We start from the raw sequence: 24,673 nt of genomic DNA on the forward strand, positions 1-24,673 counted from the left end.
TTGGTCTTGGTGCCTCCCTTATTTCCCCCTCTAACTGGGTGGCAGGACTAGCTAGTTCAAGTTATGTGGTTTTGTTAAACATTCTTATACTAAGCTCTGTAATACGAGTCTAGAGTATTCATGTTCCTTTTTATAAACTTTTCTAACAAAGTCACAAGATATTTCTGCACACATATATATATAATATATATATTATATATATATATAGTCTAAAAATAAGTTTGTGGGGCCTGAGAGATAGCATGGAGGTAGGGCATTTGCCTTGCATGCAGAAGGACAGTGGTTCGAATCCCAGCATCCCATATGGTCCCTGAGCCTGCCAGGAGCGATTTATGAGCATAGAGCCAGGAGTAACCCCTGAACACTGCCTGATGTGACCCAAAAACAAAAACAAACAAAAAAAATAAGAATAATAAGTTTGCTGGGGCTAGCATGGAGGTAAGGCATTTGCCTTGCATACAGAAGGTCGGTGATTCAAATCCCGGCATTCCATATGGTTCCCCGAGCCTGCCAGGAGTGGTTTCTAGCATAGCGCCAGGAGTAAACTCCTAAGCACTGCCAGGTGTGATCCAAAAACCAAAAAAAAAGAAGAAAAAAGTTTGCTAAAACATTCTTATAATGAGCACTGTAATAAGAGTCTATTATCCAAGTTCCTTTTCCATCAACTTCTGTGTACAAAGACATTAGAACATTTTTGCATACATAAATTTGAGAATGATAACAGTCAAACATAGCAATTAAGAAACATTCCCAATTGGATAGCTGAGAACCCATTAAATATGTAACAGCATTATGCATTTCACCAGAACTGTGCAAACTAATATCTAAACCACTATAGTTGGATACAAAATTTTCTGTTTGCAGTGGGGCATAGAACAAAATAGTAGTTATAAAATCTATACATGTAGAACACACAGTTTAATCAGCAATATAATGACAGTGCAAATAGATTCGATAGATTAACCTAGAGGAAAGTTGCTTTTTAGCTGGGCTGCTTTTGCTGGGCTTGGATCCTCCTAGGCTGCTGAGTTTGTCTGGAAAGAAAGGCCTTCAGTTCCTGGGTTGGAATCTGGGTGAGGGAGCAGCTCTTCTCCCTGCTGTTGGTCCCCTCAATGGAGCTCTCTCTAGTTTCTACCCCATAAGTGACCTTGATAAGCTGTTGCAGGTTGGAGGGGGTGTTGATGTCCTCACACAAAGCACCTTTGGTAGAAGAAAGGCAGTGAGCCTTGGCCTCTAAGATGCTGCTAGTCTTCAGCTCTCTCCCCTTCTCTGCTAGCTTCTGTCCCACCTGAATAGTCCACTGCCATGTTTAGGACAGGAGCCATGTGTACCGAATTCTGGTGAAGGGCATTGCACACTCAGTCCAGTTCAAAGAGGCCATGATTATCCACCAGAAGATAGAGTAACTGGGTCATTGTTTGAGCACAATAAAATCCCCATGGTTTGTGGGATCACCCAGTGCCACCTTATCTTCAACCACAGGCGGACAGGTCTGAAGCAGCAGGGTAGCAGCAAAGGATTAATAACCCAAGCCAGTCAGAAAAGAATAATTGAGTCAGTATCTTCTTAGGGCTTCTTCGCCGTGTCTGTTAGAGCCAAAAGCCAGAACTGCCTCTTTATTAAACCAGTCCCCATGTACCAGGAGGGGGAAGGTCCAGAGAGAAACCAAGGTTACCTATCCAAGTGGGCTTTTACATATCAAAGGAGTAATTTAAGGAAAGGGGGCACATTTGTTTTGGGTTAATAGCTGGGTATCATTTTACAGTTGTGTATGGTAATAACAAATCTCATATATACTCGAATATAAACCGACCGGAACTAAGCAGATTCCCCCAATTTTACCCTAAAACTGGGAAAACTTAGTGACTCAAGTATAAACTGAGGTAAAAAATGCAGCAGCCACTGGTAAATTTCAAAAATAAAAATATATACCTAAAAATTATAATAATTGAGGAATCAGTAAATAAATACATGATTACATTTACAGTACGTGATTGTTTGATATACTGTATACCATTAGCATACCACATTAACCCATAGTATTCAGTGACAACTTTAATAAAGTGAATAAACCATTTAAGACAGTAAAGCATTGTAAATAAATGATTAAAAATCCTGAATCCTTATTACTCTAAAACACCTGATTATAAGGATTCAGAAATTATACACACTTATTCACACGACTTTACTGCCTTAAATGGGTTTTGCACTTAATTAAATGTGCCATTGAATATTGTGGGTTAAATAGTTCAGTTCAGCTGCCTACCTCTTCAGCTCAGCTGTGACTTGTGGACTGAGCTGAAGTACCACCCCCTCCCACAGATGGCAGGAGAAGACTGTAGACTATGCGCGCGAATCAGATAACCTGTATGACCGGAGTATAAGCCGAGTTCAGGGTTTTCGGCACAAATTTTGTGCCAAAAAACTTGGCATATACTCGAGTATATAGATATTTTTTTGGAGTTCATTCATTCATTGAGTACTTTCCTCACTATATTGTGAGCGCTAGAAAGCAAAACCTGTCCTATCTCTTTTTACTATTTATGAATGTAGATGTGTGAACATGGATAAAGATTATTGATATGAGTAGAGGCAACAGTGTTGTGTAAAGAGTACTACTTTTTGTTATTATCTGTAAGATGACACCCAGTTAATGACCTAAAACAAAGGCATTATCTCATCTTCCTCTTTCTATTAAATCTCCTTTGATATATATGTTAGCCCACCTAGAGCACTCTGTCCTGCCCAACACTGGTGGGTTTTTTTCTAAGATAATAAAGAAAAGGAGATTTGGGTTGGCCCTGAGAGCCAATACCAGGAGGTGTAGAGATGTAGACTGTCTCTTGACTGGTTTGGTTTATTATTTCTTCACCACTAGCCTGCTTCTTCAGACCTGTCTGCCTGGGGTTAAAGATACCATGTGTGGAGTGATCTAAAAACCCACAGATTTATTTTATAATTATCTTTACTTTATTAGTTTATAAGATACAGTATTTATTTAGGCTTCACAGTGGTTCTTGGTGTTTGGGCCTTCTCCTGGTGGCACTTGACTTTCTGGGCAGGTTCAAGAAAAATGATGATGCAATGTTGCTCTGGTCCTGTTGTGCTGGAGAATAGTGCTTGGGTGATCCCAGGGCCACATCTTGGTAAGCTATGTAGTACCAAGGATTGAACCCATATACTTTACAGTTGCCTCTATATTTCCTTGCCTCATGATATAATATCTTATGAAGTTGGTGGGAAAGTTACTTTGGGATATTTATAAGGTACCAAGCTCAAGGTCTTTAAACTTAAAATCATATTTTTCTTATATAATCAATCTTACAAAGAGCTGAATATTTTTAATTTATTTATTTTTTGTTTTTAATCAGATTTGTGTTATGTAAACTGTACATATAAGGGTATTTAGATTTAATATTAATAACCTTTATTAACTTTTTCTTAGAGTTTTCATGTGGCACTCATAAAAGATGAGGCTGAGAACACGGAAAGCTTCTCAGCAATCAAATCAAGTCCAAACACAACGCACTGCCAGAGCAAAGAGGAAATACTCAGAAGTCGATGATAGCTTGCCTTCAGGAGGAGAAAAAACACCCAAGAATGAAGCTGGCTTGTTGTCTTCAATTAAAAATTTTATTAAAGGAAGCACAACCAAGGTAATGATTTTGCTTTTATGGTATCATTTAAAGTGAAGTTTCAGGGTTTCTTCTCTTTTAAGACATAAGATGAGTAATGTAATAATTCTTGCCTTGTATGCCGCCAACTTGACTTCTATCCTTAGTACCTCTGTTCTGCCAGAAGTGATCCTTGCGGGGCCAGAGAGATATGCACAGCAGTAAAGCGTTTGCCTTGCATGCAGAAGGAACATGGTTCGAATCCCAGCATCCCATATGGTCTCCCAAGCCTGCTGGGGGTGATTTCTGAGCATAGAGCCAGGAGTGGCCCCAGAGCACTGTTGGGTATGACCTAAAAAACAAACAAAAAAGAAGTGATCCTTGCACACAGAACCAGGAGTAAGTTCTAAATACTGCCAGTTATAGCTCCAAAACAAAAACCAAAAGTATAGCTTGCAGAATATTTAGTTACTTTAATAATATGCTATTTACTTTTTAAAAATTATTTAGACTTAAGGGTATTTTAGCAAATTATTATTAGAAGTAAAAACTATTTTTATTCTTTTATTTAAGATGTCTCACTTCTTTTCCTTCATGGGAAAGAAAAATTTCTTATCAGTGCATCACTTATCTAAGGGGATGGTTTATTTTCTCATTCTAAATTCTAACATTTGTTCAGTGAAAATTTATTTCATTAAAGAGACAACAACAGCGTTCATAATGAATAAATACTGGCCACAGCAGTGTTATGTTTCATATTCATATTTGGAATCAAGTTGAATAACTCTAGGAAAGTCATTTTACTATTCTGAGCCTCAGGAAAACAATGAGTCGAAGTACCTGTCACTTCAGAGTTGTTTTTCATATTAGATGACTGATATATAGTAGCATTTTGAGGAACTTTGACGCATTCTATAAAGAAAATGGTATATGCAGAATTTTTCACTTGATAACTACTCTTGTATACTTTCTTGGGAATATCATACAAAAATTGTGTTACAGTATCATGTAATTTTGGTGAGCAAAATCAATTATTGGTGAATTATTCTTAGTTGTAAGTTATGTTGTAATAAAAAAAATGGCGGGGCTGGAGGGATAGCACAGTGGGTAGGGCATTTGCCTTGCATGCAGCTGACCCAGGTTTCATCCCAGGCATCCCATATCCCTGCCAGGAGTGATTTCTGAACACAGAGACAGGAGTAATAAATTCTTAGCACTACCGGGTGTGACCCCCCCAAAAGTATGAATTTCTGAGCACAGAGCCAGGAGTAATTCCTGAGTGCTGTTGGGTTTGGCCCCCAAACAAAATAAACTGGGCCAAAGAGAGGAGCCCAACTGGTGATTCCTTAGTATTCCAGGTGTAGCTAAAAACCCAAAACCAAAAACAACCCAAAGAAACAGAAACCTAAAAAAACAAAAAAAAAACACAAAACAAAATCTAGTTACTGTGACCATTGGCCAAGGTTTAGAGAAGTATTGTTTTTTCCTTTTTGGTATATTTTTTGAATTTATAGAAACCTTGACATAGTCTAGTAATGCTGTGTAGCAAAAGGTAAAATGCCTTCCCAGAACATGAGTTTTTGGGCCTTGGGAAATAGCTGAGAAAACTGGACTCTTACTTGGATGCAGGTGCTCTGCATTCTGTTTGACTTTGGGAAGTAACTCCCAAACTCTGCTGGGAGTGACTCCAAAAACTAAAACTAGGGCCCGGAGAGATAGCACAGCGGTGTTTGCCTTGCAAGCAGCCAATCCAGGACCAAAGGTGGTTGGTTCGAATCCCGGTGTCCCATATGGTCTCCCATATGGTCTTCCGTGCCTGCCAGGAGCTATTTCTGAGCAGACAGCCAGGAGTAACCCCTGAGCACCGCCGGGTGTGGCCCAAAAGCCAAAAAAAAAAAAAAAACTAAAACGAAACAAAATGTGAACTTCTGAATTTGCAATTGCTAGTCACTCTTCATTAACTACTGTTGATTCTGTTGATGTGGATTGTTAGAATCCATCATTTTGATTATATGAACAATTCTAAATGTAAATTATTTTCTTATTTTGAGAAAAACTTACCTGCCATTTACTTTTTTCAGCTCTTTTCTTCACATGTGCAGATAAACCCCTCATCCACTCTTTAGCTATTTATGTTTTTGGGTTTTTGATTTGTGGTTTGGGGCGGGGCCACACCCTGTGGTGTTCAGGATTACTCTTGGCTCTACTCTCCAGAATCACTCCTTGTGGTGCTCAGGGGACCATAATGGGATTTTGGGTGTCAAACCCAGTTGGCTGCATGAAAGGAAACAGCCCTACCCACTATATTATTGCTCTGGCCCCTTGTTAAATGTTTTCTTAGAGTTTATACTAGATTTTAGTTGTTATATTTTAATTACCCGTCTTGTCATTAATTACATTATCTTGCTAACATATTTTATTATCTCTACCTTGCTTAAGTTATTATGTTTAGTATTTTAACTACAACCTTGTTATCCTTTTCATAATTTGGTATAGATGGAGTTGCTATTAGCTATTTTCTATTCAGTATATTAATTATTTTATTTTATTTTATTTTATTTTTGTTTTTTGGGCCACACCCGGCGGTGCTCAGGGGTTACTCCTGGCTGTCTGCTCAGAAATAGCTCCTGGCAGGCACGGGGGACCATATGGGACACCGGGATTCGAACCAATCACCTTTAGTCCTGGATCAGCTGCTTGCAAGGCAAACGCCGCTGTGCTATCTCTCCGGGCCCATATTAATTATTTTAACCATCTTTTGATTAATTAAGAGGAGGGAGATGAGGTTTAGGTAGCTTGTACATGATCAATAGTAACAGCAACAGTAATTCTTATAACAAACACCTTGCCCAGGATGATAGGACAAATACAACACAATTACAGTTATCAAGAAGTTACCATTCCTTTGTGTTGTTTTTCATGTTTTTATTTAATGGTGTGTGTGTGTGTGTGTGTGTGTGTGTGTGTTTGTGTTTGTGTGTGTGATGGCACATCTGACTGCACTCAGACTTATCCTGGGACTTTGTGTGGTATGGGAATTCAATCTCACTTGGCCATATGCCTTACTTGCTGTACTATTCCTAGCTTTTACTACTTGAAGTCTTTACAAACCATTTGAAGAAGGTGTGTCGTGTGTGTGTGTGTGTGTGTGTGTGTGTGTGTGTGTCTGGGACTTTGTATGGTATGGGATTTTAATCTCACTTGGCCATATGCCTTACCTGCTGTACTATCCCTAGCTTTTACTACTTGAAGTCTTTACAAACCATTTGAAGAAGGTGGGGTGTGTGTGTGTGTGTGTGTGTGTGTGTGTGTGTGTGTGTGTGTGTGTGTGTGTGTGTATTTGGGCCACCCCATACTTACATTTACTTAGAAAAGAGCAATGTATTTTATTTTGTTTTGCTTTACTGAATTATTAATTTTTTGGCTTTGGATCGATCTGTCTACCGTCTGTCTATCTAATCTATATCTTTGGCTATACCCAGCATTCCTCAAGATGCACCGTATTTTCCGGCGTATAAGACGACCCCTAATTTTACAGTTAAAACATAGGTTTAGGCCTATATTTATTTGCTGTATAAGACAGAATGTTCTGTGCTGCACCTGTATCTTCCACAGTGAGCCAATCACAACAAGCAAAGTTCCAAAGGTTATACTGTAATAGACTTCCTCTCTGACTCTGGCCAATCTGAGCAGGCTTTTTACAGTATAGACTCGGGGACAGAACACTGTATAATTTGCATGCATAAAAAGCCTGCTTGGATTGGCTGAGCTAGAGAGGTGGGCCGAGCAGCCTGGCAGTGATGATGCAGGATCGAGTTGGAAAATTTGTTTTGTGGCAATATTCAGACAATTTTCGTTTAGCGGCATATTGAAACATTTTTCGGGATACGATTTTCTGTTGACTCTTTTTTTTTTTGTTTCAAAAGTCGTCTTATATGCCAGAAAATACGGTACTCTTGCAGGTTCTGCGGATAGAACCTGGGTTTGTCATGTATACAAGGCAAGCACTTTAATTTTTTTTTTTTTAATTTTTGTTTTTGTCTTTTTTATTTTTGCATTTGGGGCACACCCAGTGGTGCTCAGGGGTTACTCCTGGCTCAGTGCTTAGAACTCGCTCCTGACAGGCTTGGGGAACTGTAGCACGCCTTACTGCTATGCTATTGCTCTTAAACCCCATGCTGCCTCTTAGCTACCTTTTACTAGAATGAAAATTTTATTGTGATTTTTTTTTTTTTTTTGTTTTTGGGCCACACCCGGCAGTGCTTAGGGGTTACTCCTGGCTGTCTGCTCAGAAATAGCCCCTGGCAGGCACGGGGGACCATATGGGACACCAGGATTCGAACCAACCACCTTTGGTCCTGGATCGGCTGCTTGCAAGGCAAACACCGCTGTGCTATCTCTCCGGGCCCTTATTGTGATTTTTTAACATTGAGTGCTATTTGGAAAATATTGAATCTCTTAAATTTTGCAGATCTTCCACATTGACAATTTTATTTAGTGTCAAAAAAAAGTAACATTTGTGAACTTCCTGATGATCTCAACAGAACAGTCTTAAATAATGGAATCTGTCAAATTTGGATAGTGGTGGATCCAAGTTTCCAAAAATTCTCATTTTTGTTTGAAAGTTCGCTTTTGACAAAAAGAGACTGTCAAGGGATATAAAATTTGTGTGCTTTTCAGAAAATACTTAATTCAAAGTAAAACAATCATCTTTAAGGGCTGGGTAAATAGCTCAGAATCTCTCTCTGTCTCTCTCTCCCTCCCCCCTCATCCTTTCTCTCCCCCCTCTCATTCCTCTCTTTCTCAATGATGCAGAAAGCTACTCAACCACATGTGTTTTACCCCTAATCTGGTTTCCCTGTTTCCCTTGGGGTGGGGTTACTACGTGTGGAATATTTATACCCTATCACTGTTGAGGAGGCCCCACTTTTCAATAAAACAACAATAGGTTTCTTTTGGGGGGAAGTGAATTACTTCAACATACAGCTCATTTATGCTTTGATTCAGTTTTATTCAAAAAAACAAATAGTGGGAAATATAATAGACATGTGTTATGTATAATTCCAGCCTCGTCATAAGAATATTAACATAACAAACACATTTAAAACTTTATGAAGGGCATCGTTAAGGAGAATAGGTTTTCTTCTTCTTTCCACACAATATGGTGTTCTTCATTATAGCTTACTTTAAGGTGTCAATAGTTACATCCACTATTGCTTTGGCAGTCAGTATAGATACCTACAAAAGATTATTCTAGAATAAACTAAGATGTGGGAATATTTACTCAGCATGAATTCATAATAAAGCTGTTTTTTGGATTTTGGGCCACCCTGGCAGCGCTCTGGTTACTACTGGCTCTATGCTCTGAAATCACTCCTGGCAGGCTTGGGGGACCATATGGGATGCTGGGAATTGAACCTGGGTTTGTCCCGGGTCATTCGTGTGCAAGGCAAATGCCCTACTGCTGTGCTATCATTCTGCCCCCAGTAAAGCAGTTTTTGAAGATTGATCGATGTCACTGCCAAATAGAATTTTACAGAAAATATTTTAGAAATACTGTTCTCAGATAATATTGCAATTTACAGTGGAGTTGTACTCTTATGTAAGAGTGCAATATAGGGCCGGAGCAGTGGTGCAAGTGGTAAGGCATCTGCCTTGTGTGTGCTAGCCTAGGATGGACCACGATTCAATCCCTCCGGTGTCCCATATGGTCCCCAAGCCAGGAGCGATTTCTGAGCGCATAGCCAGGAATAATCCCTGAGCATCACTGGTTGTGACTGAAAAACAAAAAAGAGTGCAATATAATTTGAGCTGTGTTATATTACATAAGAAATATTATATAGCGCAGTAGCGTGTTTGCCTTACACGCACCTGACCAGCGATTTATCCCTGGGTCCCTTACGGTCCCCTGAGCCTGCCAGGATTATTCCCTGAGTGTTGATGGGTGTGGCCCAGCCCCACCCCTAACCCCAAAGGAAAGGAAAGAAAAATATTAAGAAAGCTTGTTAAGTTTTATGAAGGGAGATACTATCATTTTCATTTAAAATTTGCAATTCTTGGGGCCGGGTAGGTGGCGCTGGAGGTAAGGTGTCTGCCTTGCAAGCGCTAGCCAAGGAAGGACCGCGGTTCGATCCCCCGGCGTCCCATATGGTCCCCCCAAGCCAGGGGCAATTTCTGAGCACATAGCCAGGAGTAACCCCTGAGTGTCAAACGGGTGTGGCCCAAAAACCCCAAAAAAAAAAAAAATTTGCAATTCTTGGGGCTGGAGCAATCACACCGCTGTAGGGTGTTTATCTTACACGGGACTGACCCAGGATGGACTGCAGTTCAATCTTCCAGCGTCCCATATGGTTCCCTGAGCCAGGAGCAATTTCTGAGTACAGAGCCAGGACACCTGAGTGTCACCAGGTGTGGCCCAAAAACCAAAAATAAATAAATACATAAAATAAATAATAAATAAAATTTGCAATATTTTTGATAGAATTATTTTTCAACTCATAGAATTTTGTTGTTTTGTTTTCCATTGGTGCAGCAATGTATTAGAAAAAAGAAGTTGCCTCCAACCCCAGGTCTTATTTCTAATCATATTTTGAGATTCTGAGGGCTGGAGAAATAGTATAATGAGCAGGGTTCTTGCCTTGCATAAAACGTCAAACAAGGTTTGATCCCGATACTTGAGATGGTCTCACTGCACTGGTAGGAGCGCTTTCTGCATGCAGAACCAGAAAAAGGCCCTGAACACAGCTAGGTGTGACCACAAAACATCCAACCATAACAGTAACAACAAAATGACAATGAAATTCTGTCTCTAAATATGATGGCTCAAGGAAATGATAAGTTCTTCTGGATTATTGCTAACATTCGGAATATTTATATAACTCAGTATTTTTTATTAGAACACTGGTGAAAAAAAAAATTTTTTTTGTTTTGTTTTGGTTTTTGGGCCACACCCAGCGGTGCTCAGGGGTTACTCCTGGCTGTCTGCTCAGAAATAGCTCCTGGCAGGCACGGGGGACCATATGGGACACCGGGATTCGAACCAGCCACCTTTGGTCCTGGATTGGCTGCTTGCAAGGCAAATGCCGCTGTGCTATCTCTCCGGGCCTTTTGTTTTTGTTTTTGTTTTTGTTTGTTTTGATTTTGGGCTTACTCCTGGCTCTGCACTTAAGGTTCACTCTTGGTAACTCTTGGAGAACAATAGGACGTGCTGGAGATTGAGATCAGGTTGGCCTCGTGCAAGACAAGTGCTCTATCCACTGTTCTGTTGTCCTGACTCTGGTAAAAGGCTCTTAATTGTAAAACAACAACTGTATTTGCATATCATTGCATTTACACTCAGAACTCTGGGCTTCTTTTCTGTGTAGTTTTCACTGGTTATGAAAAGTACATATTTCATAATTTAAGAAAGTATGATTTATAAGATAAAATGAATGTTTAATGCATATTTTTAAATTTTATTTTAAGGAAGAGAGAGAAAATCCTTCAAAACGGAGTAGAATTGAACATGATATAGATAATAATTTGATCACATCAATACCAAGAACAGGAGAAAAGCCTAACAAACAGATATCTCGAATAAGACGGAAAAGTCAAGTAAATGGAGGTTTGTTAATATTTAGATACTGTTTTAGTAGGTGTAAGAAGATAAAATGTTTTTTAAAAAATTCTACTTTGAGCAATTTCTGCCTTAGTTTTGTTTTCTTTGTATTATGAGTAACATGTGAAATAAAACGTTGCCTCTTAATACATTACTACTTTGATGGGTTAAACTGACAAGTAAAGGCAGAGCAACTAGCTTTATTTGATTCAGCATGTAATGTATTGTCTTTATTTTTGCCTTTTAGAAATTCTTTTGTTTATGGCTTTTGGGTTTTGGGGACCACATTTAGCGATGTTCAGGGTGACTCCTGGCTCTGCGCTCAGAAATTACTACTGGCAGGTTCAGGGAACCATAATGGATGTCAAGGGTCAACCCAGCTTGACCATGTGCAAGGCAAACGCTTTACCCACTGTGCTATTCTATTGCTCCAGCCCCTCATAAATTCATTTTAAAAATAATTATCATGACTTTAAATATGTACAAAGAGTTTGTCTCTATGTCATGGCATTTCAGAGCTTAGAGGGTCTTGGATTATTAAGGGTAGTATTTCTTCTGTCTGTCTCATAGGGATACAATTTGTCAGTATCTGAAGCCTTTTTAATTGTCATGTCTGTTGAGGGAGAAGGTCAGCTAACAGGGAAAGGTCAGAGATGTAGTACATCTCTGTACAATATACAGGGCATTCTCTATAACAATGAATAGACCATCCCTAATGTCCTTAGTACTGATAAATGAAATTATGATCAATATTTATTATTCGTTAGAGAGGTTGTTTTTGTTTTTTGTTTGTTTGTTTGTTTTTTGTTTTTTGGCCACACCCATTTGATGCTCAGGGGTTACTCCTGGCTAAGAGCTCAGAAATTGCCCCTGGCTTGGGGGGACCATATGGGATTGAACCGCTGTCCTTCCTTGGCTAGTGCTTGCAAGGTAGACACCTTACCTCTAGCGCCACCAAAGAGAGGTTTTTTTTTTAAGTCAAAAGGAAATAAAAAGAATAATGAAAGTTTTAATGACAGTATTAGAGTGCTTCCTTTTGTCTAAAAGTTACTCTAAATAAAGTAGCTATCATCATCCTTCAATGCAGTGATGTATCTCTGTTGTTAGGATTAGAGAGAAAAAGTAATAAACGAGTTAAAATAGCTATAGTAGGGGCTGGAGTGACAGTGCTGCAGGTTGAACCTTTGCCTTGCATGCAGCTGATCCCCAGCATGCTAGATGGTTCCCAGGTACTGCCAGGAATATCTGAGTACAGAACCGGGAGTAATCTCTTGAGTATCGTCAGATGTGGCCCCCAAACAATAATAAACTGTAAATCAAGATAGCCTGGGAATAAAACTAATACATAACAGTTAAGCATTGCAAAAGCCAAACTGAAGCATCTTGAAAAAACTATTTTAGCTATTATAAAAGCATTAAGAATTAAGTTTACAAATATATATTATAAAGATAATATGATTACATGATTGATCTCTAGACTTTGTTGGGAGGTGAACAGAACAATAAAGATGGAGCCCAGGACCTCATTCATAGAAGCTATTTGGAACACATTTTAATCCTTATGATTTCTTTTGTTTGCAGTTGAGGGGGTTTGGGGCCACACACTCCAGTACTTAGGGCTGGATTCAGGGATTACTCTTGGCAGGCTCAGGAGACCTTGGCTCAGGAGTATTGGGGATCAGTCAAACCCAGGTCGGCTGCATTTAAAGTAAAATCTCTACTTATTGTATAAGAGAGCCATCCCCATGAATTTCTTTAAATATGCTTTTCTAAAATTAGTGTTGATTGGGTTATTTATTTTTTTTCTATTTGTTTTTTGGTTTGGGGCCATACCTGGTGGTGCTTGGATCATTCCTGGCGGTGCTCTGGGACCATATGGGCTGTTGAGAATTGAACCCTGGTGGACTGCATATAAGGCAAAGACCTCCCCACTGTGCTATCTATCACTGTGGCCCCAATGTTGATACGTTTTTATGAGATATTTTAAAGTAAAAAAGTTTTTATAGTGAATGTTATTTCTTGAAAGCTATTTTCCTTGATTATTAACTTTTTTCTTACGTTTCTTTCTTAGAAGCTGGTAGCTATGAAATGACAAATCAACATGCAAAACAAAATGGAAAATTAGAAGATAACACTTCTGTTAGTCCTCCAAGGACAACATTGTTGGGGACCATATTTTCTCCTGTCTTTAACTTTTTTTCACCAGCAAATAAAAATGGTAAGTATAAAAACATTAATCTTAATGTGGTTAAAAGACAAATGAATTTTTTTTTTTTTTTTTTTTTTTTTGGTTTTTGGACCACACCCGGTGATGCTCAGGTGTTACTCTTGGCTCACTGCTCAGAAGTCACTCCTGGCAGGCATTGCGGACCATATGGGGTGTTGGGATTTGAACCACCGTTGGTCCTGGGTTGGCTGCTTGCAAGGCAAGCGCCATACCACTATGCTATCTCTTCGGCCCGACAAATGGAATTTCTAAATTTTTTTAAAAGATCAGTATGGACAGGAGTAATATTATAGTGGGTAGAGCATTTGCCTTGCTTCTTACAGCCTACCTGGGTTCAGCCTTGTACCCCATGTGGTCCTTCAAGTCCTGACAGGAGTGATCCCTGAATAGTACCTGTATAGTACCACTAAATATGGCCTAGAAACAAAAACAAAATCAAAAAATATTAGTCTGTATTTTGTTAGTATCATGCTTGTTTAGTTTTATAAAAAATACAGAGCTCTTCAGGCCAGAGCAATAGAATAGCAGGAAGAGCACTTCTATGTGACCAACCTGGGTTCGATCCCTTAGTATCCCATATGGTCCCCAAGCACCATTATCAGGATAATTCCTGATTGTAGAGCCATGATTAACCCATGAGCACTGCTTGGTATGGACCAAAAAACAAACAAACATAATCCCCCCACCCCTAGCTCTGGATACAGAAACATAGTGGATTGAGTACGTGGACTGCATTTGGGAGTTCCAGATTTGTTTTCTGGCACGTGATCCGCTGAAACCACAGAGTAACTTGTAAACTAAGAGTGACCCCTGAAAACTGAGTGTGCTTTCCACTCCAAAAATTGACAGCTCTCAAAAAAATTTTAGTGCCTAAAATTTTTTTAGAATTTTTAATTCTATTGAAATAATAGTTTCAACTTTCTGAGTGCTTTTCACTGTTAGCTTAGTGACTTTGGGCTGTTGGGGAAGCCCTGTTTGTTCATTTGTCTACCCCCAGCTATACTTAGGGCTTTCTACTGATTTCATTCAGGATCCTTCTGGCAAGGTTTCAGGGACCATATATGGTGCTGGGCCTCAAACCCTAGTCAGAGGCATCCAAAATGACTAGCCTTACCCAGTATACTATCTCTCTGGCTCAGGAAGGTTTTTTTTTTGTTTTGTTTTGTTTTGTTTTTTTGTTTTTTCTGTATTGTGAAGATTTCTTATGCTTTACCAAATGAACAGGGACTTGGTCCATATAGGGCACCAGGGCAACCATGTCTGCAGGTCAAACACTCTAATCTTATTCTAGATCTCTAGCCACATCTAATAATTTGTTTAAGGATCCCCCTTCCCCTCAATTAAAGGAGGTGGGCCAGAGTGATTGTACAGCTGTACATTGCCTTCCATATAGCTGACCCAGGTTTTATCCCTGGGATCCCATATGGTTTTCTGAGGTCCCCAGGAGTGATTTCTGAGTGTGACAGGAGTAATTACTGAGAACCGGTGCATATTATCTCCTGAGTACCCTTAGGAGTAATCTCCGCAATGCTGAATGTGATCTAAAAAAGATGCTATATTTGGGTATATAAAGGAAATGATTTGATTGAAAAGTTATAAAGAAATCAGACTGTAGAGTAACCTGGTAAGATATTTGAACTTTATCCTAACATGGGGGGGGGGTGAGTTAAAAAATTTTTGTTGTTTTGGTTTTTGGGCCACATTTAGCTGTGCTCAGTGCTTTCTCCTGGATTGATCTCAGCTTGACCACATATAAGGCAAGTGTCTACTGTTTGTCCAGTCCTTGTTAAGTGATTTTAAATTTGTGAGTAATAAGATCAGATGTATGTTTTTAAAAAGCTATAATGGTGTGTTGACTTGTTTTCAGGCTTACGGAGGGAGGTTAATTAGACCACTGTAATCTATATGAAATTTCATGTGGTCTTAATTGTGGGACAGGGGTCTCAAACTCAATTTACCTGGGGGCCGCAGGAGGCAAAGTCGGGGTAATCCTTGAGTGCAAAGTCAGTAGTAAGCCTTGAACATTGGGGGGTGTGACCCAACAACTAAAACAAAACAAAACAAAACAAAACAAAAAAGATTCCTCTAGGACAGGGCCACAAAATGTTGTACAGAGGGTCGTTTGCGGCCCGCAGGCCGCGAGTTTGAGACCCCTGGTTTAAGAGTAGAGAAAAATCAGATAATAAAACGGAAAAATTTGGAGTGCAGATTGGAAGTGAAAGAGAATGAATATTAAGATTATATAAGAAGGGGCCAGAGCGGTGGTGCAGCGGTAGGGCATTTACCTTGCACATGCAGACCTGGGACGGATGGTTTGATCTCCCCGCCGTTCCATATGGTCCCCCAAACCAGGAGCGATTTCTGAGCACATAGTCAGGAGTAACCCCTGAGCATCACCGGGTGCGGCCCAACCCCCTCCCCCCAAAAAAAGATTATATAAGAAGGGTTAGGGAGATGATATACTTGGTAGGGTACTTGCCTTACAAGTTGTTGGCTTGGGTTTAATTCCGGCACCCCATAATGCTTCCCCAAGCATTACCTTTCGATTCAGAGCCTGATATGTTTATGAAACACCTTGCAACACTCCACATATACACATAATACAATATTGTTATAAAAAATTTATATACATAGTATTCTCAGAAGAAAATTGTTCCTGGAGATAGATAACTAACTGAATTTAATGTTGGCCATGCTGAGTTTAAAATGTCATGAAATGAAACAAAAACAAATAAAAAAAGATGTTAGGAAATAAAAATGTTGAGCAGTTGTCATTCTGATGTATAGCTTAGAAATCCAGATTTGAGTAGAGTAGATTTTAGTTGAAAATAGAGGAGAATATAATCTATTTGGTTCAGTGAGCTATAAACAAATTGTGGAAGGGGGACATTTAAGGACTAGATAAAGTAAAAGAAACCAATAGAGGGCCTAAGTGATAGTACAGTGGGTAAAGCATCCAGCTTGCTAGTTTTTTCTGATTATAGGAGAAACTCCTGAATGCTGGGTATGACCCAAACACAAACAAACAAACAATAAAAAAACAACAAAAGAGGTAGAGAAGCCAGAGTTTGTGTGCTAGCAGTCAAAGGAAGAAAGATTATAAAAATCTAGGATTGAAGTTAATAAAGATAGAAGAAAAGGAAATGATTGTGTAAAGGTTTTTGGTTTCTTTTATCTGAGCAGAGACACTGGAGTGGTTGAAATTGGAAGCCTAACACTTTTGGATTCAAATTAAGATGAAACAGGTTTGGAGTGATAGATAGTATAGTGATTAGAATGCTTGCCTTGCACATGGACAACCCAGGTTCAATACCCAGTATCCCAGATACCTGAGCCTACTAGGAGTGATCCCTGAATGTGTCCCCCTCCCAAATAAGATGGAATAATAAGGAACCAGCAGATGTAAATTACTGTCATGAACATGTAAAAGAAATTGGAAAGATCACAAAGTCTCAGGGATAGAGACTTTTGTTGTGGAAGAGTTTTCTCAGTACTTCAGAGTTACTCAGGGCTTACTCCTAGTTTTGTATTTACAGATCACTCCTGGCAGGCTTCAGGAACTATAGGGGGCGCCAGTGATCGAGCCCAGGTCTGCCACATGCCCTATACATTGCACTGTATTGGTCTCTTTAGTCCCTAGAATGACTGGTATTTGTGATATGATGCTAGCATTTTTTTTTTTTTTATTTGATCTTCCCCACACTCCCTTTTTCTCCTAATTGTGAAGATTGGGTAGTAACTCACTTGGTTATGGTGTTTGTATACATATTGGTTGTAGTGCTTGATGAAGGCTGAAGACTTGATTTTTGTTTAGATGCTTGTTTTTGGTGGGGGGGAAACGACACTTTATTTTTTATGTAGTCATTGTGAAACCACAAAGTTATTCATTGTGTTTCAGGCATATAAATGTTTAAACACTAATCTTTTCATCAGTGTTCACTTCTCTCTGCCAATGGCCCTTCCACCTTCTTCCTTTTTTTTTTTTTCTTTTTTTTTTTACTCCTGGCTCTACGCTCAGAAATCGCTCCTGACAGGCTCAGGGGACCATATGGGATACCGGGATTCGAACCACTGTCCTTCTGCATGCAAGGCAAACAGCCTACCTCCATGCTATCTCTTTGACCCCACGCCCTTCCACCTTTTATTACCTCCCACAAGTCTGCTTTTCTAAAAAACACCTTTTGTTTGTTTGTTTTGGGGCCACAAATGGTGATGCTCAGGGGTTACTCCTAGCTAGCTATATGCTCAGAAATCACTCCTGGCTAGAGGACTATATGGAATGCTGGGGGATCGAACCACAGTCCGTCCTAGGTCAACCATGTGAAAGGCAAATGCCCTATCTGCTGCGCCACTGCTCTGGCCCAAAAGGCACCTTTTTTTTTTAATATAAAATTTTGCACAAAAATCAAATTAAAGTGGAGTCACAAATGGCAACACCCTCATTTTCATATCAGTGCTTGTGCATGGTTGTATGCTGGAGGTCATGTACTCGTGACATTGGTATCACAAATGGCATGCCACTGGTATTGTATTTCTGCATGGGGGACAGTGCCAGCTGTTGAACTTTTGGCCTCATATATGCAAGGCAGATGCTGTACCATTGAGTCATCTATTCCTGAGTGGTAGGATAAAATGTTTTTGGGAGGTGGTTTTTTGGTACTTGGGGCTTACTCTTGACTTTGTGCCAGGGATCATACCACAACCATTCAACCATTTGTGGTGCTATAGATTGAACCAGGTCAAGCTCTTTAAACTCCTTTGCTATCTGATAGGCTTGTTTTTAAATGTCAGATAAGACAGACTAAAGGAAAAGGTTGAAATTTACCAGGAATATTGACTAGTGAAGAAATTTATTAAGTCTGCTAGTAGGAATGGGATCCAGAGAGCCTAATTCAAGGATTAGAATTGAAATTTAGAAAGAGCTTTTTTTCTTTTCTCTTTTTTGTTTGTTTTTATTTTCTCTTTTGCTCTAGGGAAGCAGTTGTAAAGATGGGGAGAAAAAGTGTGAATTATCCCTGAACACCACAGGATGTATTGGATGGTTGGAGAGAGTACAACTGGTAGGGCACTTGCTGTGCAGGCAACTGACTTGGATTTAATCCCAGCATCCCAGGAGTAATCCTTGAGCACTGCTGGGTGTTGCGCCCCCCCCCCCCCCAAAAAAAAAGAACATTGGGACTGGAGTGATACAGTAATACAGGGGACAATGCACTTGTCTTCTACCTCCAGCACCAAATTACAACTAGAAGTCATTCCTAAGCACATAACCAGTAATAGCTCCTGAGAACTGCTGGGGTGTGACCCAAAAATAAAAACAAACAAAAAAGTTTTACTATCTAACAGCCATTTTTAAGCTGTAGGCTACAGTGAGGTAGATTAGAGGATTTTACTTGTTTTATGACCACTTTATAATTATGTTTCCTTCAGAAGACTGGTTTAGTACTTGAGAAGCCTGTTTGAATGTAGGATTTTATTTTATTTTTTGATGGATGACAATTGATATCAAGGGATTAAGGACATTGAGCTAGCTTCTAGGCTTGAAAAAGTGGTATAAATCAGTATTTCTTAACCAGGGAGCTATATGGCCCCATGTTGGCCCCTTTCCAAGGGAGCTTTTACAGAAGTGAAAACTTTGCAGATGAGGGACCATGACATGAAATTGATGGATTAGAAAATTAAGTGTTAAAACAGAGAGCCCACAAGAAGGAAATATAAGGGAGTCACGATTAGAAATCTCATGCAAAGATTGAGAAGCACTCAATGGTTTACGTGATTATACTATGAAGAAAAACTTAAGTTGTTTGTATTTTGTAGCCACACCCAGCAGTGTTTGGATCTGGGTGTCCCAAAAATCTCACCTAGGGGTTCTACGTGCAAAGCATGCGCACTTTGTCCTTGAATTATCTTTCTGACTCTTCATTATGATTGAACCATATCTGGAGTAGCTGGGGAAGAAATCATCTAGGGATGTGTTTGAATGTAAGACTAATCTTTATCAAATTTAAATGTGAGACAGGTAAGAAGATGAGGGACTGAGTGATAGAACTAGGATAAGGCATCTGCCTGGCCTGAAGCTTGGATCTCCAGCATCATGTCCTTCTGAGCACAGGAGGTCACTCATAAGCACCTTCAGGTAAAGGTGAACAATTTTGTAGTGTTGATTACAGCTAAGGTTAATAAACTACTAAAGAGTGATATATAAAAAGTAGTGTGCTGCAGAGGACAAGGCCTTTGAAGATTAATCATTGGATGAGTCATCTCGTCTATAATATCAGCTAGATAATAGCAATATAATAGTAATACAGTAATAAGTAATACAGCATTAGAATAGTAGATTGGAGTCTGTTGTAGTTGGCAAAAATCTGTAGTAGAGGTGACTGACAGTAGTGGGTACAAGCAAAGAAGAACCAGGTATGATCAAAGAGGTAAAAATTATTGATTATTGTGGGAAACCAGTGGTAGTAGTAGTGAAATTAAATATGATTTAGTACAAAACATGGGAGAATAAAGAACTTTTGAGGAAAGGATTTCAGGAAGAGTGTTATTTTGGAGGGGATTTTGGTTCCATTCGTAGTGGTGCTTAGGAGTTACTTGTAGTTCTGTGCTCAACAGTTGTTCTGGGTGGTGCTTAGAGAACCATATATATTGCTGGGAGATAAACAAGGTCAAAATACAAAGAAAATGGCTTAACTTTTACACTATCAGGCCTAGGAAAAGATTTTGTTTTCTTTTGTTTTGGGACCACACTAGTGGTGCTGAGGACTTACTCTTAACTTTGCACTCAGAGGTGGAGTCAGGTCATATTGGGTGCTGGAGATTGAACCAGGTTAGCCTCATACAAAGCAAATACCCTCTTTGCTGTATTATCACTCTTGCACCTGGGAAAGATTTCTTTTGGGAAGACAATAAAAATTTAAAGCACTAAGGGAGAAGAGGAATACATAGAGGTAGTTAAGAGAATTCAAAATTTGATTTCTAGTTTTAATGACATTTGTGGGCTAGAAAGATGATGCAGGACAGAAAGGCAGTAAGGCATTTTACCTTACACATGGATGCACTTGCCACAACCCTGATCCAAATCCCTGACACCATGCATGGTCTGCTGAGCACAGAGCCAAGAGTGGCCAGTGAGTATGACCAGATGTGACCCAAAATTCTAATAAATGAATAATAATTGTGTTAATGGCATTCATAGGATTTGTAAAATTCCCAGTGGTCATGTTAGGAGGAACGTTGGGAAAAGTACAGATGGAAAAAGATGTTAATTCCATAGTGAGAATTGTATTGGATAACAGTCATCTAAGTCATCTAGTTATGATTTGGTATGAAATAAAAAAACCTTTGCAGTGCTCACTTCGGCAGCACATATACTAAAATTGGAACGATACAGAGAAGATTAACATGGCCCCTGCGCAAGGATGACACACATATTTAAAAAAGAATAAAAGACCTTTGCAACTGGGATTAAATCCTGTTGAGAAATTGTTTTGTGTCACTGAATAGAAAGGTTCTCAGGAGTAGGAGAGCAGTTAACCCATTCTTTTTTGTTTTGTTTAGGGCCATAACCGGCAAGAGTCGGGTTACTCCTGCCTCTGTACTTGGCATGGGATGGCGGGATGGCAGAGCTATATTGGTTCTGCCACATGCAACCAGGCACTCTACCTGCTGTACTATTGCTCCATTCCTAATTAGCCTTTTTTTTTTTTTTTTTTTTACTTTTGAATCACGCCCGGTAACACTCAGGGGTTCCTCTTGGCTCTATGCTCAGAAATCGCTCCTGGCAGGCTTGGGGATGCTGGGATTTGAGCCACCGACCTTCTGCATGCAAGGCAAACGCCCTAACTCTATGCTATCTCTCCATTCCCTAATTAGCCCGTTCTTAAGGAACTTACTATGCTTTAAAAATAAAAATTCAGTGGCCAGGTAGAACATTGCCTTATCGACTCAGGTTTGATCCCCAGCATCCCATATAGTCCCCTGAGCCTACCAGGAGTAATTTTTGAGCACAGAGTCAGGAGTAATCCCTGAGCACTCATATGAGGGCTGGCCATAGAGATAGTATAGGAGCAAAGACACTTGCCTTGAGTGTTGCCAACCCCACTTGATTATTGGCAACACATAATCAGTGATCCCTTGAGTTTTGTCAGGAGATGAGCTCTGAGCATCAACAGGTTTGGCTTAAGCCCCTTCTCCTAGAAATAATAAAGGATAGTCGATTAATACCATGCATGAGGCCAACCTCAGTTTTGTCCCTACTGAGCACTGTTAGGAATTGCTCCAAAGTTTTATGGGCCACACCTGGTGGTGCTCAGGAGTTACTTCTGGCTCTGCGTTCAGAAGTTGCTCCTGGCAGGCACGGGGGATGCTGGGATTTGAATCACCGTCAGTCCTGGATCAACTGCTTGCAAGGCAAAATGCCTTACTGTTGTGATATCTCTCTGGACCCCCCAATTTTTTTTTGTTTTGTTTTGGTTTTGGGTCACACCCAGCAACGCTCAGGTTATTCCTGGCTCTATGCTGAGAAATATATATATATTACAGGCAAACCTGAGAGATAGTGCAGGTTTTAGTTTTAGAACATTGCAATAAAACAGAAGTTATAATGAGGCAAGCAACACAAATTTAATTATCCCAATGCCTATAAAAGGTTTATACTACACTGTAGACTTATTAGGTGTAAAATAGTATTTAAAAAAAGAAAAAGGTATGACTTTTGCTGTTGTTTTTGTTGTTTTGAGACCATATCCAATGCCAGTGCACAAGGTTTACTCATTACTGACTTGGGGGACCATCGGGAGTGCTTGTGACTGAAACTCGCTGTACTATCTCTCCAGCATGACTAATATAAATGGATGTTTATAAAGAAACTTAAAAACTAGTAGGTAAGGTACTTGCCTTGCAGGAGGCTAACCCAGGTTTGTTTTTCGGCACCACATACAGTATCCTGAGCCCTTCCAGGTATAATCCCTGTGCACAGCCAGGAATAAGCCCTGAGCACTGCTGGTTATGCCACATTCATAATAATTATATATAAACAAAAACTTTGTTTACAAATAATAGTTTAGGGGCCAGAGAGATATTATAGTGGTTAAAGTACTTGCCTTGCATACATATAACTCAGGTTTGATCATCAGCATACCATATGGTTCCTTGAGCATCCCAGGAGTGGCTCCCAAAAATAAAAAACAAATATTACTCTAGTTTTATTTAAAAACTTCCTGGAGTGATAGCACTGTGATAGAGTGTTTGCCTTGCACATGGCCGATCCGGGACAGACTCAGGCTTGATTCCTGGCATCCCATGTGGTCCTCTAAGCCTGCCAGGAGTAACTCCTGAGCACTGCCGTGTGTAGCCCAAACTCCTCCATCAAAAAAAAAAACTTCCTAATTATTTGAAGTCTCTGAAAGTGACCACACAAAACATTAGTACTCTTGTTTCTGTTGTACTTTTTGTTATATCCACAATTTTTATTAACTATTTGACTGAATATTAAATTTAAGGTTCATTTAATGATATATTCATAAATTATGACTGTCATCGTAGTATATTAGCATCTCTGCCACTTTTGGGGGGGCAGAGGAGGCTATGGGTCACACCTGTTGGTGCTCAGGGGTTATTCCTGCTCTGCTCTCAGAAAGTACTCCTGGCACACTCAGGTCCATATGGATTGCTGGGGATTGAACCCATGCTGGCTGCATGCAGTGCAAATGCTATGACCCTTATCACATACATTAATATTGGTTTGAATAATTAAGTGCTAGTTTCTTAGATTTTTTGATGATTGTAATCTAGAAATTACTTTGTACTTGTTCTAAGCTTTTTATTCTTCAATAGCATCTCCAATTCGTCTAACCTCTCTCTCGCTTTTTTTTTTTTTTTTTTTTTTTTTGGTTTTTGGGTCACATCTGGTGTCGCACCCTGGCTCTGCGCTCAAAAATCACTCCTGGCAGGCTTAAGGGAACATATAGGATGCCAGGAATCAAACATTGTCCTGGGTCAGCCGTGTGCAAGGCAAATGTCCTACCGCCATGCTTTCTCTCTGATCCCGACTACCCTCTATTTTTAAATGATTGTAAATATGCTACTAAATCACAATTTCAGGAACATCAGGATCCGATTCACCGGGACAGGCTGTGGAAGCTGAAGAAATTGTGAAACAACTTGATATGGAACAGGTGGATGAAATCACTACCAGTACCACTACACCAACTAATGGAGCAGCTTATTCAAATCAAACAGTTCAAGTGAGATCATCTATAAATAATGGTTTAGAAGAAACAGAAGAAACAGTTAACCGTGATATCCCACCTCTTACAGGTGAGAAGCATTTCTCTTGCATCTTTAGGATTATATTAAATTGTATCTTATCGATTTTAATACGCAGATTAAATGACAAGCATTTTCTTTGAAGAAATTGAAAATAAGATCTCGTGTAAATTAGAAAATAAGGCTTCTCATGTGTGAATAAGAATATAAGATCTCTTATGTGAATCCTTGTTCAAAGTTTGGGGGTCACACACTGTTTTGTTCAGGGAACATTCCTGGTGGTGCTCAGGGTCCCAAGACATGTGATGTGCACGATTGACCTGTGATCAGCCACATGCAAGACGTATACTTTAACTTGGCCCCTGAAATTAATTTTGTGGGAGGTTTTGTACCCAGTGATATTCAGGAATTACTCTTGGCTCTGTACCAGGAATTACTCCTGGTGATGCTAAGAGGACCATCTGGGCTGCTAGGGACTCAAATTTGGCTCAAGTGCCTTTCTGGTCCCCTAAAAATAAAATCTAAGATTAGGACCATCTGTATTGACTGGGAAAAAATAATTTGATATAGGAAAATTGAACAATGTTCTTAAGATTATAAAGGGGAAACTTAAAAATTGTTCACTAAAATTGCAGAAAATAATTTGGGTGTTGTTTTTGTTGGCCACCTGGTAGTGCTCAGGACCATGTCATGTCTGGGATCAAACTGGGGTTTCCAACCTGTAAAGTGTATGCTTACACCTTTGAGTCATTACTGACTCCAGACAGTTTAAAAGTTGTATATAAGGGGCCGGAGAGATAGCACAGTGGTAAGGTGTTTGCCTTAGACGCAGAAGGACGGTGGTTCAAACCCAGGCATCCCATATGGTCCCCCGGGCCTGCCAGGAGTGATTTCTGAGCATAGAGCTAGGAGTAACCCCTGAGCGATGCCGGATGTGACAAAAAACAAAAACAAAAACAAAACAAAACA

At 39.6% G+C, this 24,673-nt stretch overlaps 1 protein-coding gene and 1 non-coding gene across 2 annotated transcripts in view; both read left to right on the plus strand.

The window, feature by feature from the left end:
- The first annotated feature begins 3,453 nt into the window (after positions 1-3,453).
- The window catches only part of CTDSPL2 (CTD small phosphatase like 2), a 51,517-nt gene continuing 30,297 nt past the window's right edge, over positions 3,454-24,673 (plus strand). Inside the window, exons 1-4 of the mRNA XM_049782492.1 lie at positions 3,454-3,656; positions 11,079-11,217; positions 13,283-13,429; positions 23,540-23,755. Coding sequence (XP_049638449.1) covers positions 3,471-3,656; positions 11,079-11,217; positions 13,283-13,429; positions 23,540-23,755 — 688 coding nt within the window. The 5' untranslated portion in view covers positions 3,454-3,470. The remainder of the gene's footprint in view (positions 3,657-11,078; positions 11,218-13,282; positions 13,430-23,539; positions 23,756-24,673) is intronic.
- Positions 20,785-20,892, plus strand: LOC126021536 (U6 spliceosomal RNA). The gene has a single exon (XR_007500044.1). It is a non-coding gene; the product is annotated as a U6 spliceosomal RNA (small nuclear RNA).

The sequence above is a fragment of the Suncus etruscus genome, chromosome 10 (assembly GCF_024139225.1).
Source record: "Suncus etruscus isolate mSunEtr1 chromosome 10, mSunEtr1.pri.cur, whole genome shotgun sequence".
Taxonomy (NCBI): Eukaryota; Metazoa; Chordata; class Mammalia; order Eulipotyphla; family Soricidae; genus Suncus; species Suncus etruscus.